Below are 14,891 nucleotides of genomic sequence, written 5' to 3'. Positions count from 1 at the left end.
AGGACATCCATGATTAGAAAGTATGAAATGAATGAAGGTCCAGCAAAGGAGACTGAGGAGTGTGGTCAGTCAGATAGGAGAACCAAGATAGAATAGTGTCAGGAAAACCTAGAGAGCATCCGGGAGTTATTGATTAATAATGTCAAATGATGCTTAGGAGTTCAAGGAGGATCAACATCGAGAAAAAGGCCAATATATTTATCAATTAAAAATCATTAGTAACTTTAGAGAGTTCAGTTTCAGTTCAATGATAAGATTGAAAATCAGGCTGCAAAGGGTTTAGAATTAACTGAGAGGAAGGAAGTGGATACATCTAGGGTAGTTGGTTTTCTCAACTTTAGCCTCAAAGGAAAGGTGGAACATAGGATAGTAGTTATCAGGTATGGTCAGATAAACTGAGACTTTTCTTCAAGATGGTGAACACAGCCTCTCTGTGTAGGCAGCAGGGAAAGAGCAGACAGATAAGAAGCAACTGAAGATTATGAAGAGAGTGGGGATGAGAGTAGCAGCAATATTCTGGAGAAGTTAAGGTGAATGAGATCAAGGGGGCATATAGAGGGCTTGCCTTGGCAAGAAGAATGATCACCTCCTCAAAAGAGATTGAAGTTAGAGAAAAGATAGTAGAGGAATATATCTGGGTAATATGAGACACAGAGGAGATAACAGTGTTCTCAGCAAATGGTCTCAGTTTTTATTTAGCTAACAGGTAGGTGATGAGGTGAGAAATTTGAAACAGGAGATTTTTAATAGGTCCTGTGGAAACTTGTAGAGCAAATCAATTAGGGAGAAATGGAATGTTTGCCTTGCTGCAGTGAGGGCCCAGATGAATTTAGATAACATAAATTTTAGCGAACACATATTTATGTTTGGGGTTTTTGTTTTTTACTTCCTCCAGCTCATTTCAGAAGCTTGTGAATAATAAGGAACAAAGGAGGTGGATGGTGGAAATCATATAGTGTCTGGCTTTGGCAAGACAAGATTGGCAATAAGTCATGGGGACAAGTGAAGCAAGAATGGAGGACTATGTAGAACTGAGTTGTTTCACCAAGAGGTAGAGATAGGGAAAGGAAGAAAGTGTATCCAGTATAGGATTAATGGCATGTTAGGGAACAGAGGGATGGAAAGAATGGGGGTCGAAATGAGGATAAGAACAGGGTTAAGGGTTGTAAAGCATAGGGAAAAATTGAATGATAAAAATAATAGAATCAGGGGTGGCTAGGTGGAACAGTGAATAGAGCACCAGCCCTGGAGTCAGGAGGACCTAAGTTCAAATCCGGCCTTGGACACTTGACACACTTACTAGCCATGTGACTTTGGGTAAGTCACTTAACCCCAATTGCCCTCCAAAAAAAAGTAATAGAATCAGATATAGGAATTTTAGAGTTCAAAACTTGGAAATGAAATGTTTGTGGGTGATGACAAAATCAAGAGTCTTACCTTCTTTGTATGTTGTTGGGGAGGAGTAGGTCATAGGAACTGAATAGATTAGGAAACTTGGATAAGTAATTTCAGGGGGCATAAATATGTTTACATTCTCTAGTATTCTAGGAGGGGAAAAAAGTATGAGCCAGGTACTGAACTCAGTGAGGAAAGAAGTTGAATGCCCTGAGATCCTATAGATAAAAGCTGCCAGAATCTAGGTCAATGATAAATTTATATAGGGTGAACCACAAAGGTGGAGAGAGGTTGCTTAATGACAATGGTCTGGGAAGTGTATGGAAGTAGTAAAGGAGAGCAAAGAGTATTCTAATTCCTTCATTATGACCATTGAATCAAGAAATATCAGAGAAAGTATATGTAGAACTACAAAGGGTGGTGACTGAAGTGGTATCAATGAGGGCTAGAAGATAGAAGAAATGAGAAAGAGCTTTAAGATGAAAGGAAGTATGTTAATTGTTGAGCAGGCTTTTTAGAGGGTACAATACAAAAGATTTGGAATAGGGCCTTTTGGATGGGAAGAGGTTGCAGAATTGAAGTAGATAGGCCAGAAATTTGAGAGTGGGGAATGGAGTTTTTATATCAGCCAGCCACCAGGGTTTCCCAGGTTTCCCATGGGGATGGGATGAAATTAAGGGAAATGGGAGAATCCATTGAGCATGGAGTCTACACAGAATAGGTTTTATAGAAGACGTACCAATATTGTCATTCAGTTTGGCTAGAATGCAGGATTTGTAAAGGGTAGTAGTAAAAGATAAATCTAGAAAAGGTAGATTGGTGTCATATTATGGAGGGGCTTGAATGTCAAGCAAATGAGTTTGGACTTTATTCAAGAGACAGTAGGAATTCATTGAACACTTTTGAACAGAAAGTCACCTGATCAAAACTGTTCTTTAGGAAAATTACCCTAATGTGCAGTATGGATTGAAGTTGGGGGAGGGTCTCTAAAATAAGAAAGTAGAAGTAATGAAATACTGAACTAGGATGATGGCAATAGGAATAAGTACACAAGTAATTGAAATACAAGAGGCAATGGGAATAAGTAAAAAAAAAAGGCAAAGCATTATGAATGATCTGAAGAGGAACAGAAGACTTTCAGCTATTTGGGATGGAGTAGAACTGAGGGAAAGGATTTAGAAACGGCTTCATTAAGGGGGCACCTGACTTGTACCTTGAACAAAGAGAAAGAAAGAGAGAAAAGAGTACATTCCAAGAATGGGAGGCAGGACATAGTCACAAAGGCAGGGAAGTGGGAAAAGACAGGAAGTAAATGGGGAATGGAGATATTATGATATAATGATACTCCTAAAACATAGGTTCAACCATGTTACTCCTCTGCTCAATTGATTCTATCACCTCTAGGGTCAAATAAAAAAAAACTCTATTTTTGACACTTAAAGTCCTTTACTACCTGGCTCTAATCTATCATTCCTTTTCAGTCATATATTACTCCACCAGGCATCAGGTTTTCTGGTCAAATCAGCCAATGGCACTTTGCCCTACGTTGTCCCTATGTGTAAGTAGCAGCCTTTTTGCTGTCCCCTCCCCATCACACACACACACACACACACACACACACACACACACAGACATACACTACAAACAGTTTGTTCTCATGTCCAAAAACGTTTCCTTTTCACCTCCTTTTAAAATCTCTAGTTTCCTTTAAAACTCAGTTCAAATGCTATCTCCCACATGAAACCTTTTTCTGATCTCCTCTTCTCTCCCATATGCTAGTTCAAACATTTCCTAACACCTTGTCTTTATTTTGTATATCATGTGTATGTATCTTATTATGTGTATGAAGGAGAAAGCTTTTTCAGGACCATATAGTATAATTTCTGCCTTTTTATTCCCATCTCTTAACATACTGTTTGACACATTTTAAATACTTAACTGCTTATTTCAATTTAACTAATTGTATTAATTAACTTTATTAATTGACTACTTCAATTTGGTTAAAATTGAGTATATGAAAATAAGTAGTAAGAATTAAAGATAAAAAGAGATTCCAGAATCTCAGCATTAGAAGGGAACTTTGGAAGACAGCTAGCCCAAACTTTACTTGAACAAGAATATCTTCTATAATGTCCCATACAAATAGTCATCAAGCCTTTGCTTAAAGACTTCTAGAAAGGAGGAGGCCACCATCTTCCAAGGCAACTTATCCCACTTCTGGATAGCTTTAATTGTTAGGAAGTCTTCCCTTACATTCAGTCTAAAGAAATGTATGTTTCTCTGACTTCCACCTATTATTCTGAATTTTACCCTCTAGGGCAAGTCTAATCTCTCTTCCTTATTTATGGCCCTTCAAATACTTAAAGACAGCTATCATATTCCTCCTAGGTCTTCTCTTTTTCAGGCAAAATATCCCTAGTTCCTTGTTGGAGTTAAATTGTGGGGAGCATTGAAAACATCTTACAATTCCAGGATGAAGCATTTTACCGAATTTTTACTGAAAATTGGAGTAGAAGAGTGATGTTATCGGAACAGTAGTTCAGGAAGATTCATTGGCCATAGTAATGGTGATGGGTTAGACTAGAGAGAACTGCCTGGAGGAAGGGCAGTTAGGGAGCTATTATATCCTAGTTATGCTGTTAACTACTTTTCTGACCTAGGAAATATAATTTCTCTCTGGGCCTCAGTTCCCTTCTCTGTAAAAGAAAGGGATTAAACTAGATTTCCAAGGTTTCTTCAACTTCTTGCCTTCTGTGTTCCATGATCTGCACTAGATGAGAAGTATGAGAGTCTGAAATAGGATGGTTACATAGGGAATTGAAAGGAAGAGATGGATCCTAGAAATACTACAGATGTAAAATAAACAGGAGTTGGAAATGTATTGTATTGGAGTAAGGAGAGAAGAAAAATAAAAAAGGGAAAGTAAAGAATGAAGTTTGAAGTCTTTTGTGACTGGGTGGAAATTGGTGCCATTCAAAAAAAGAGATGTTAAGTGGGGTGCAGGAGTTAGAATGATAAAATTTGGAGCTGAAAGGGACCTAAGAGATTATCTAGTCCAAATCGAGAGGGGAAGGAGGGGAAACAAACTTCGAAGAGTGATAGGTAGTAGAGAGAAAGCAGGACTTGAAATGAGTTCAGCTGAGTATAATTATTAGATCTTTAGGGATAGATATGATGGAGCTAAGAGAAAGGATTCAAAGATCATGAGGTTTCTAGTTTTGAGTTAGAGACAGGGCAAATGGTAACACTATTAATAAAAATCTGGTAGCTGATGGTTTAACTTCTCTGTGACTCAGTTTTGCCTAATTCTAAAATGGCAGGAATTGGGTTAGGCCTCTGAGACTTATTCTACCTCTAAGACTTTGATTCATTTATTAGTATTTACATAATCTCTTCATTCCTCCCTAGCTCCCATTCCTCCACCACCACCACAACCACCACCACTCCCACTCCCCTACCACCCCCTAAACACACACACTATTTTTTCTTCACTCCCTAGGGCTTTTTCTTCTTCCTTTGGAAATACTTCCCAAACTAGCCTATGAGAATCTGCTGTCCTACAGGACAATGTTCAGGACAAGGAACCCACTCTGTTTAAACTGCATTCAGTTTAGATATGACTTTAGATATCTATTATACACCATGGAAAGTAACAAATAGTCCCTTTTAAGGTTATCAAGGGCACACAAGGGAGGCAGCCTTTGGGAAAGTCAATATCCTATGGGACTCAGTTTCCCCATCAGTGGCAACAAGGAGGTGGACTTTCAGGGGATTCTTTTGTGTGTCAACCATCTTCGGTAGTCTGATAAAACCTCTGTTCTTCTTGGAATAATGTTTTGAAATAATTAAAGTGCTAAATTCCATTTACTGATTAAAGTTAAGATGTAATCCCTGCCCTCTCCCCCCCCCCCCCATCCAAGTTCATGGTCCTTTCTATGGATCCCAGGTTATTACCTCTGGACTGAGGGTTGTGCTGGGTACAGCTCAAGAGACTAGAGTCAATTGGTAAATTTTCAGTGTGAGCATTTACACCTTGTAAATTGGCTACAAATCAAGATTTGATTTATTCTTTTGTCTAGACACACAAAACAATAGATTGTCCAGATTTGTGGGTTGTCTAGACTTAAGAAAATGATGGAGAAAATGTTAATACAGATTAAATTTAGAAGTATGCTCTGTGTGCATTTTCCCTGAGAATCGTTTGTTAAATATTTGCCATTTTACTCCTGTCTGGATTAAAATGATCTCTGGGGTCCCTTCTAACGTGAAATTTTGGGTCCCTTGTAAAGCAGATTCTGAAATATTATCAAGTAAGAAGCCTTTTACTATATGTCAGGAACCTTGGTAAGCACTGTGGGCACAAAGAAAGGTGAAAATATTAGATAACAATCTAATGTGGGGAGACAATGTATGTGTGTGTATATATACATAGATGTGTATGTACACATGTGTTGTATACGTATATATGTGTACATATATGGGTGTGTGCATAGGTGTGCATATATGTATATACAGATGTGTGTGTATATAGATATGAAAAATTGGATTTATTGGGACCCGCAATATCTACTATCATTCTCCATATGGCAGTGCTAAGTCCTCTCTCCAAACAGAAAGGGAGCGATGTCTCCACTTCGGAGATGATCCCCACCCGGTTTCAGGCTCATTCCAACCTGGTCCCAAGGCACGAATATACGCATGCTCCACTTTCCCATCGCCTCAACCGAACCCTGGATAACGGACTCCATCCATCCCACCTCTCCCCTCACCCAACCGGAAATGGGCGGTCGCTAGGGGCGGGGCGTCGCGAAGGCGGTAGTTTTGGGCTTAAGTCGGGGTCCAGGCTGCTGGGTCGTCCTTTTCCATCGCTTTCTCTCAGCTCCATCCCTTCCTTTCCCCGCTATGGCGGCGGCGGCTGCCTACGTGGTGCGGCTCCTCCTTGGCTCGGTGTCATTGTCGCTCCCACTGCTCGGAGCTCAGGCGCCCTCCTCCGCCGCCGCCACCGCCGCCTCCTCCTCCAAGGCGGTGACGGCCAGTTTGTCTGCGAAATGGCCAGCGACCCCGCTGCTGCTGGAGGCGAGGTGGGTGCGGGAGCGGCGCCTAGGCCCGAGAGCGGCCCCGGGGGCGGCGCGGGGCGGGCGCCTGGCAGCCGGGGGAGTGGGGAGAACGTGGGTTCCCGGGTTGGGGAGCTGCGGGCCGGAGCGGCGGCTCCTGCCTACGTCTCTCCCTTTTTTACTGGTCCAGAGTTAGGGATTTGGGAAATCGCTTCTGGGGCGGATCCGGTAAAGTGCTATCCGGGCTATGTGACTGGCCTCCTGGGGGTCTCCCTCTCCCCTGTGGTTATCCAAGTCCCTACCCCCTTGTAGGACCGACCTCTGCTACTTTGAAACTCCAAAGCGACTACATTGTTGCAGATCCCTAACCCCCTTCTAATACCATTCTCGGCTACTTTTAACTCCAAAGCTACTACATTGTTGCTGGGACGTGTCCCCTCTGCTGTGCCACCTCCCTTCCTGCTACGTTTATTCAGTTTTGCTGCATTAGCGTTTTAGGAAGTTAGGGATTGAGACAAGGCTTCGGATTTCCTTGATTTAAGGAAGCTCCCTCCCTGTAGGTAACTTCTACAGATTAAATCAATTAATAGCATTGATTAAGCTCCAATTATTTGCTAAAGCATTATGGAAACAAATACAGTTCCAGAGATAATCAATCTCTCCTAACCAGCTGGTTTACATCCTAATGAGGGACACAACATGGATTTATTATACAAAGTATTCCAAAACTTTTAAGTGCAGTTTTAATCTTTAAAAGCTTAAAACTTATCTAAGCTATTAAAATTCAAAATTGCACTAACGACCTAGACACTGTAGAAATACATGCAGAATAAAATTAGGACAAAATACTTCGCTATTTTATAATAAATATAACTACAAAGTATTTATAATACAGGTTTGTTTGAAAGGGAAGGGTATAATTGAAGGAGTCAGGAAAGAGTTCACTTTAAGGTGGTATTGAAAGAAGAGAGGAGAGAGTGCACTCCAGGCATGGGGAATTGCCAGTGCAAAGGCATAGAGACAGGAGATAGTGTCATGTGTGAAAAACTGGAATAAGGTCATTTTGGTTGGATCACAGAGTATAGAAGGATGTTAGATAGATAGATACATACATACATATATACATATGAGGAAACTGAGGTAAAGATTAAGTGATGCCCAGGATTACATAGCAATTAAGTGTCTGAGCCAAGAATTAAACTGAGGTCTTCCTGACTCCAAGTCCAGGACTCTATCCACTTCATAAACTAGTTGCATTACATAATTAGCCTGGAATGATAGATAGTGGAGAGGTTGTAGAGAACTTGAAAAGCTAAACAGATAAGTTTTATTTTATTCTAGAAGCAATAGGAGGCCACTTGAGGTTATTGAATAGGGAAGTAAGAGTCTCAGATCTGCTCTTAAGGAAAGTAGCTGTTTGTAGTGTGGAGGATTGATTGAAATGGGGGAAAAGGTTGAAACAAGGAGAGCAGTTAGAAGGTCATTGCAATAATTTAGGTGAGAGATGATGATGCAAGGGATGCTACAGGGTTAAAAAAAACTGTCAAGACTTGACAGCTAATTGATTATGTAGGGTGATGGGGAATGAGGGGTTGAGTGCACCAAGGAAGTCTGAAAGAGGGATGGAATTGGGAGTGGGGTAATAATGAGTTCTGTTTTGGATGTGCTGAATTTGAGATATGTCTAGGACATCCAGTTTGAAATATCCAATTGGCAATTGTGATGTGATATTGAAGCTCAGAAATAAGTCTGAGGCTATGTATGTAGATCTAGGAGTCATCATAGAGATGATAAATCGATGGGAATTGATAACATTATTAAGGGGGAAGGGGAGAGGGAGGAAGGGAGAGAGAGAAGGAGAGAGAGAGAAAGAGAGAGAGAGAGAGATATGAGAAGGGGTATATAGGACAGTACCTTGGGAAACATTCACAGTTAGGGGGCATGATATGGATGATTAACAAGCCAAGGTGATAAGAGAACCAGAAGGAAGTGTCAGCAGGGTCCAGAGAAGAGATAGTATCCAGTAGAGTGTGGTCACCAGTTTCAAATGTTCAAATTTAGGTTGAGGTTAATGAGGACAGAAAATGATGATCAGATTGGCAATCAGTGGTAACTTTGAAGATAACAGTTTCAGTGAAATGATGAGGTCAGAATCCAAACTGCAAACGTTTGAAGAGTGAGTCAGAGGAGACAAGGGTGTGGAGGCAGTGGGAATATAGACAGCTTTTACAAGAGTTTAGCTCAAAAAAGAGAAGGATAGACAAGGGTATAAAAAGGGAAGGTTTTCTTTTTAATTTAATTCAATTTTGTTTTTACTTTTTATTTTCAGTTCCAAATTCTCTCTCTTCTTCCTACTCCTCTAACCATTGAAAAGTCAAGAAATGTGATATATATTATACATATGGAGTCACGCAAAATATATTTGCACATTAGACATGTTATGAAAGAAAAAAAAAACAAGAAAAATAAAGTGAAATCAAATATGCTTCAGTCCTTACTCAGAGTACCTCAGTTCTCTCTCTTTGGAGTTAAATAAAATTTTTCATCATGAGTACTTTCAAATTGTCTTGGATCATTATGTTGGTCAGAGTAGCTTCCTTTCACAGTTGATTGTCATTATGATATTGGTGTTACTTTGTACAGTATTCTGCCCAGTTCTGCTGGCTTCATTTTGCATCAAGGTCATACAGGTCTTCCCAGGTTTTTTCTGAAACTATTATTCTTAACATTTCTAACAACGTAACAGTATTTCATCATATTCTGTGTACTATATGACTTGTTCAGTCATTTCTCAATGGATATACATACTTTCTCCTTTGCCACCACAAAAAGAGTTGCTACAAAATTTTAATGTATGTATCTTTTTGCTTTTTCTTTGATTTTTTTTGGGGGGGGCACACACCTAATAGTGATATTGCTAGGTAAAAGGGTATGTATGTACTGTTTTATAGCCCTTTGGCAATAGTTGCAAATTGATTTCCAAAATGGTTGGGCCAATTCACAGCTCTACCAACAGTGTATTAATGTATCTATCTTTCCACATCCCCTTATAGCATTTGTCATTTTCCTTCTCGTTGTTAGCCAATCTGATGAGTATGAGTATTATATTACAAGGTTATATTATATATTATATATATATATATATATATTATGAGTATGAGGTGTATTATATTACAAGGTTATATTAATTCGTATTTCTCCCCGGGGCGGGGGTGGGGGGGTGCTGGCACAGTGAATAGAGCACTGGCCCTGGAATTAGGAGGACCTGAGTTCAAATCCGTCCTCAGACACATTAGCCGTGTGACTTTGGGCAAGTCACTTAACCCCAATTCCCTGCCTTCCCCCTCCAAAAAGCAGTTATTTGTGATTTAGAGTATTTGTCCTGTGACTTGAGAGCTTTTATTTCTTCTTCTGAAAATTACCTGTTAATATCCTTTGATCATTTATCAATTGGGGAATGGCTCTTATTTTTATAAATTTGGCTCAGTTTCCTATCTATTTGATAAATGACAGTTTTATCAGAGTAAATTATTTTTGTACATTCCTGTTTTCCTTCTTATTTTGACTGCATTGGTTTTGTTTATGCAAAATCTTTTTAATTTCATGTAATCAAAATTATCCATTTTACCTATAAATGGTCCTCTCTGTGTCTTACTTGGTCATGAACTCTTCCATTATCAGCAGATCTGACAAGTAATTTTTTTTCCATGTTTCCCTAATTTGGTTATAATATTACCCTTTATGTCTAAATAACTTTGAGCTTATCTTGTTATACAATGTGAGATGTTCATCTGTGTCTAACTGCCAGCCTGCTTTCCAGTTTTTGCAAATAATGAGTTCTTGGGTTGTTTTTTTTGGGGGGGAGGGGGGCAGGATAGGGCAATTGGGCTTAAGTGACTTGCCCAAGGTCACACGGCTAGTAAGTATTAAGTGTCTGAGGTCAAATTTGAACTCAGGTCCTTCTGACTCCAGGACTGGTGTTCTATTCACTATACCACCTAGCCACCACAAATAGTGAGTTCTTGATGCAATAACTTGGACCTTTGGGTTTATCAAATACTAGGTTACTGTAGTCATTTACTTTTGTATGTTGTGTAACTAATTTATTCCATTGATCACTATTTATTATCCAGCACTAGATTGTTTTGATGATTACTACTTGTAGTATAGTTTGAGAACTGGTACTGCTAGGCCATCTTCCTTCTTCACAAAGAGCTGGGGGAGTTGTTTGTTTTTTTAAGGATGAGAGATAATTGGAAAAATTTTGAAGGAAGTAATTATTAGAGAGGAAGAAGTTGGAAATGGAGGTATTTTAGAGTTGCAGTCTGCTGGAGAAGATGGAAGGTGACATGATCAAAGGCACTTACTTATAGAGGTACTGGCCTTCGCAAAGAGAAAGACCATGTAATTGTCAAAAACAAAAAGGAGGAAAGAGTGAGAAATGATGCCAATGTTATTGAGATGAAGAAAAGGGAACTTATGTGGAATGGATGCAATCTTCTCAGTAAAGTAGGAGCTGAGGTCCTCAGCTAAGCAGGGGAGAAAGATTGAAGTATGATTGGCTGAGGAGAGAGGAGAAAATTTTGAAAAGTTTTTGTGAAGAATGAGGTAGGAAATCCATTAGGGTAGAATAAAAGGATTGCCTTTCTGTTATGAAGGCACACTTGAAGTTGGATAACATAAATTTATAATGTGCTCAGTATGGTTGTGTGACTACATCCATCTCTATTCAGAAGAAGGTAAATAGGAGCAGAGGAGTAGGATTATGGGAGCAGTTCTGGACTGAGGTTTGACAAGGGATGCTGGGACAAGGGAGCAAGGGATTTGAGTAGAGAATAGAATTGTCTAACTCTAGGTTGTCTAACTCAGATTGCAAAGGGGGGGGGGAGTTGAAATCAGATCAGAGATAATGACCTGAGGAAGTCCTGAGGAATACAAAGATTGAAAGTCTGAAGAGAGGAATAGGTTTAAGAATGTTGAGGCATGGGAAAAGATAGACTGATAGGAAGTTAGAGTCAAAGGAATGTCAGAATTTCTAATTAGAGAAATGGAACACTTGTAGGTAATGATAAAATAACTGCTTGTGGTAATCTCTGTGTGAGACTGAAGTGATTTAAAAAGACTGATGGGGGCGGCCAGGTAGCACAGCGAGTAAGAGCACCACCTCCAGTGTTGAGAAGACCTGGAGATCGAATCCTGGGCTCAGACACTTAGCACCCACCCAGAAACACCTGGCCGTGTAACCTTGAGCAAGTTACTTAACGCCAATTGCTTGGGGGCAGCCAGGTGGCTCAGCGAGTAAGAGCACCGGCTCCAGTGTTGGGATGACCTAGATCAAATCCGGGCTCAGATGCTCAGCATCACACCCAGAAATAATAACTGGCCGTGTAACCTTGAGCAAGTTACTTAACCCCGATTGCTTTAAAAAAAAAAAAAAAGACTGATGAGCTGGAATGTTAAAGAGGATAAGGTAAAGCACTGGAGAGGAAAGGGAAAGGGTGAGCAAAGTGCTGAACTCCTTGGTGAAGGAAATAGAATAGTCAATAGTTACTAAACATTTATTAATCGCCTACTATGTGGTAGGCACTGTTCTAAGTGTTGGGAATACAAAAAGGAAAAAAAAAGGCCAGTGCCTGCCCTCAAGGAGTTTATAATCTAATAGAGAGAAGACAGCACAAAAGAGAGCAGAAAAGCATGAAAGGGAAAGGGAAGGATATCCATTGTGGAGGCTTGTTGGAGAAGACAAATCCAAAATGAATACAGATGGAGAAGTTAAAGAAGTCCAAAATGGTAATAAGGATACAACAGCTGCCATAACTTGTCTTGGGTAGAAAATTTTTGTACTGTGAATGTCAAAGGAAAGCTTTCTGAGTGTTGATAAAGAGAGAGTCCAGAAGTGTTAGTAAAGCACAAGGAATATTACTATTTCCCCGCTAGGACCAGTGTGTTGGGAGCAGGAGGGAGGAGGTGTGTGGGTAACGATACTGCTAGTGTTGGAATAAAGGGTAAGGAATTTGGAGTTCTGGTTTGGGTGGGAAGATACAGAAAGGGGGGCAGGGAACAGGTCGCAGTGATGAATAGAAGGGGTATGAGTAAAAGAGGTCCGGGACAAAGAGAAATTAGTCTTTTTTTTAAGTCTTAAATATTTACCTAGAGTAATAAAAAGTATCTTATCAAAGATCACAAAGCTAGTACATGTCAGCAGCAGGACTTGAGCTTAAATCTTCCTGGCTCTGAGATCAACTATATTATGCCATATGGTATCTTTTTAGAAAGTTAGGGGTTCAAATTTTGTTGGGGGAGGGGAGAGTTTTAGTTTCAGTAGCAGAGGGAAGAAAGCCAAAATAAACTGGAAAGAATAATAGAAGAGACACATAAAGTATTTCTATTCTGAGATGATTGCTAACCCCATATCCCACATGCTGTTGCTTTCTTCTCTTTTTCTTTCAGTTACCTGTATATTAATGCAAAAGTAACTGTACCTTGAAATATAATTTAACAAGTATGTGCAAAGTCTGTATGATTATATTCAGATTTCATCACATACAACCATGTATTTCCTACATTGTCAACCAAATGGAACCAGCTCCTAACCTGTGGGTGGCCAGGGCCAAACAGATCAGGCTAGGGATGGGAGAGTCAGGAATCAAATAGAAGTTTAATTTCAAAGTTAGGGAAACATCTTGCAAGCAAGGACATATGTGCCATGCCCCTATTGGGGGACCTAAGGCTGTGTTGGGAGATCTCAATATTTATACCAGTGACTACACAGTGAACTATAGCCCTGACAATGAGACAAGCTTGATTCATAGCAGGACTTCATGACCAAAACATGTCTAAGCTCAAAAAATATCTGGTGCTAGTCAAAGCAATACAATAATTAGTGATTTTGCCAGAGGGTGAGTGCAAAAGATTGTTATGCAAAGCTCAGGGCATAGCCTGTTTGCTGGGCCTTAGCTCTGGAAAACAGGGCTACCCTTCTGGCCAATAAAGGAGAGGTAGGTAAAAGTCAAGATGCCACAAGAGACCAGTTGGACCTGGACGAGATATTGCCAAGGGGGTTAGTTCTTTGAGGGGACCTTTCAGGGAAATATGTCCCAGGTATCATTGCTAGCCATTGTTTGCTTGCAGGCAGAAAAAAAGACGGGGGCCTAGAATATAAGGGAAGAAAATGCCAACACATGCTGGAATCAGGGCCTTGGTGGTTGGGCACATAACAAAAGGAAAAAGGAGAAAAAAGTGGGACAGTATACTCAGCCCTTGTCTGGAATTTTGGGACATCTGTCTCATCTAGATATTGGCTGCTTCTGGGTCTGTACTAAATGAACATTGAGTTCTGTTGTTCACTCAGGGGCAGGGGCTTCAGATGATATAGGAGTCCACACCCCCAAGTTTGGCCACTGTGGAAATAGTCAGAAGGATGTGGTAGGGGCACTTAGAAAAAACTTTCATCAGTCTTTGAATCGGAGTTTCTGGTCAACATAGCATAGGTCCTTAGTTAAGAGTCTCTAAACAACACATAAAGATGATCCAGGTTTCCCAGTCACACAGGGCTAGGTTCAATCAATGCGATGGTTCAATCACAATTCCCATAATTGCCTAATTACACTGTCAGGTACAGATCAAAATACTTAGAGGTCTCACAATGAACTAGTTCTGAGAAGAGACATTTACAGATAACCACAGTAACCAAGAAAACTTAAACATAATTAAATTTAAGTCTCCTTGTATTCTAGTGACCCATTCTCAATATCCATTTTACCAGAACATTTTGAATCCCAGATGTCTCATGTAGTCATCTGTTCCATAGATATCTTTTCTTGGACAATGAACTTTGCTTAGTACAGCTCTGAAGGGAGTTTTGCTTCTTTGATTCCAATCTAGAAGTTCCTAGATAATTCTGCTGGTAATATCACTTAAATTTAGTTCTCCAATTTTGAAACTTCAGAGAATTTCAATTCATATATCATTTGTTGTTTCTATCCTTACCTAAATCCTGTGCCTGATATAAGAATCTTTTAAAAATTTATGAGGGTCCAACTATAAAATGAGCTCTTCTGCCTTTCAAAGTAATCAGATAGATACTTTAATAATGGGAAAGTTATTTCACTTTCTTTACCATTAGCCATACAATTTATGTGTAAAATCTTAATTTTGAGAACTTGTTACTATAACATACTCAAAACTTGAATTTCCATGATAAATTTGGAAGCCAATCATATACATATGTATAAAGTTCTTAGAGAGAACAGTGTAATCCTGTTGCTTTTCTCAAAATTTACTATTTCATTTAATTAGAAAACTTTAACTTTACATCTTTGTCTTATTACTTTGTTTAATCATTTCCTCCTTAGGAAGATATCATACCTATATTATAATTTGACCACAAATATAGGTGAAAATTATAAGATATTCATACCTGTATCCTATCATAGTAATTCA

The 14,891-nt window shown here is 39.5% G+C and overlaps 1 protein-coding gene across 4 annotated transcripts in view; it reads left to right on the top strand.

The window, feature by feature from the left end:
• The first annotated feature begins 6,081 nt into the window (after window positions 1-6,081).
• UGGT2 (UDP-glucose glycoprotein glucosyltransferase 2) overlaps window positions 6,082-14,891 on the top strand; it is a 233,044-nt gene continuing 224,234 nt past the window's right edge. For 2 of the 4 annotated variants that reach the window (XM_069067352.1, XM_069067354.1), the window contains exon 1: window positions 6,082-6,476. In XM_069067352.1, the coding sequence (XP_068923453.1) occupies window positions 6,298-6,476 (179 nt within the window). In that variant the 5' untranslated portion in view covers window positions 6,082-6,297. The remainder of the gene's footprint in view (window positions 6,477-14,891) is intronic. The other 2 variants (XM_069067351.1, XM_069067350.1) reach the window with 1 other exon arrangement.

This window comes from Petaurus breviceps, unplaced genomic scaffold, assembly GCF_028583685.1.
Source record: "Petaurus breviceps papuanus isolate PSGF00001 unplaced genomic scaffold, PetGlider_PUasm1.0 90743, whole genome shotgun sequence".
NCBI lineage: Eukaryota > Metazoa > Chordata > Mammalia > Diprotodontia > Petauridae > Petaurus > Petaurus breviceps.
The sequence above is the reverse complement of the archived record's forward strand: the minus strand, read 5'-3'. Positions and strand labels throughout refer to the sequence as shown.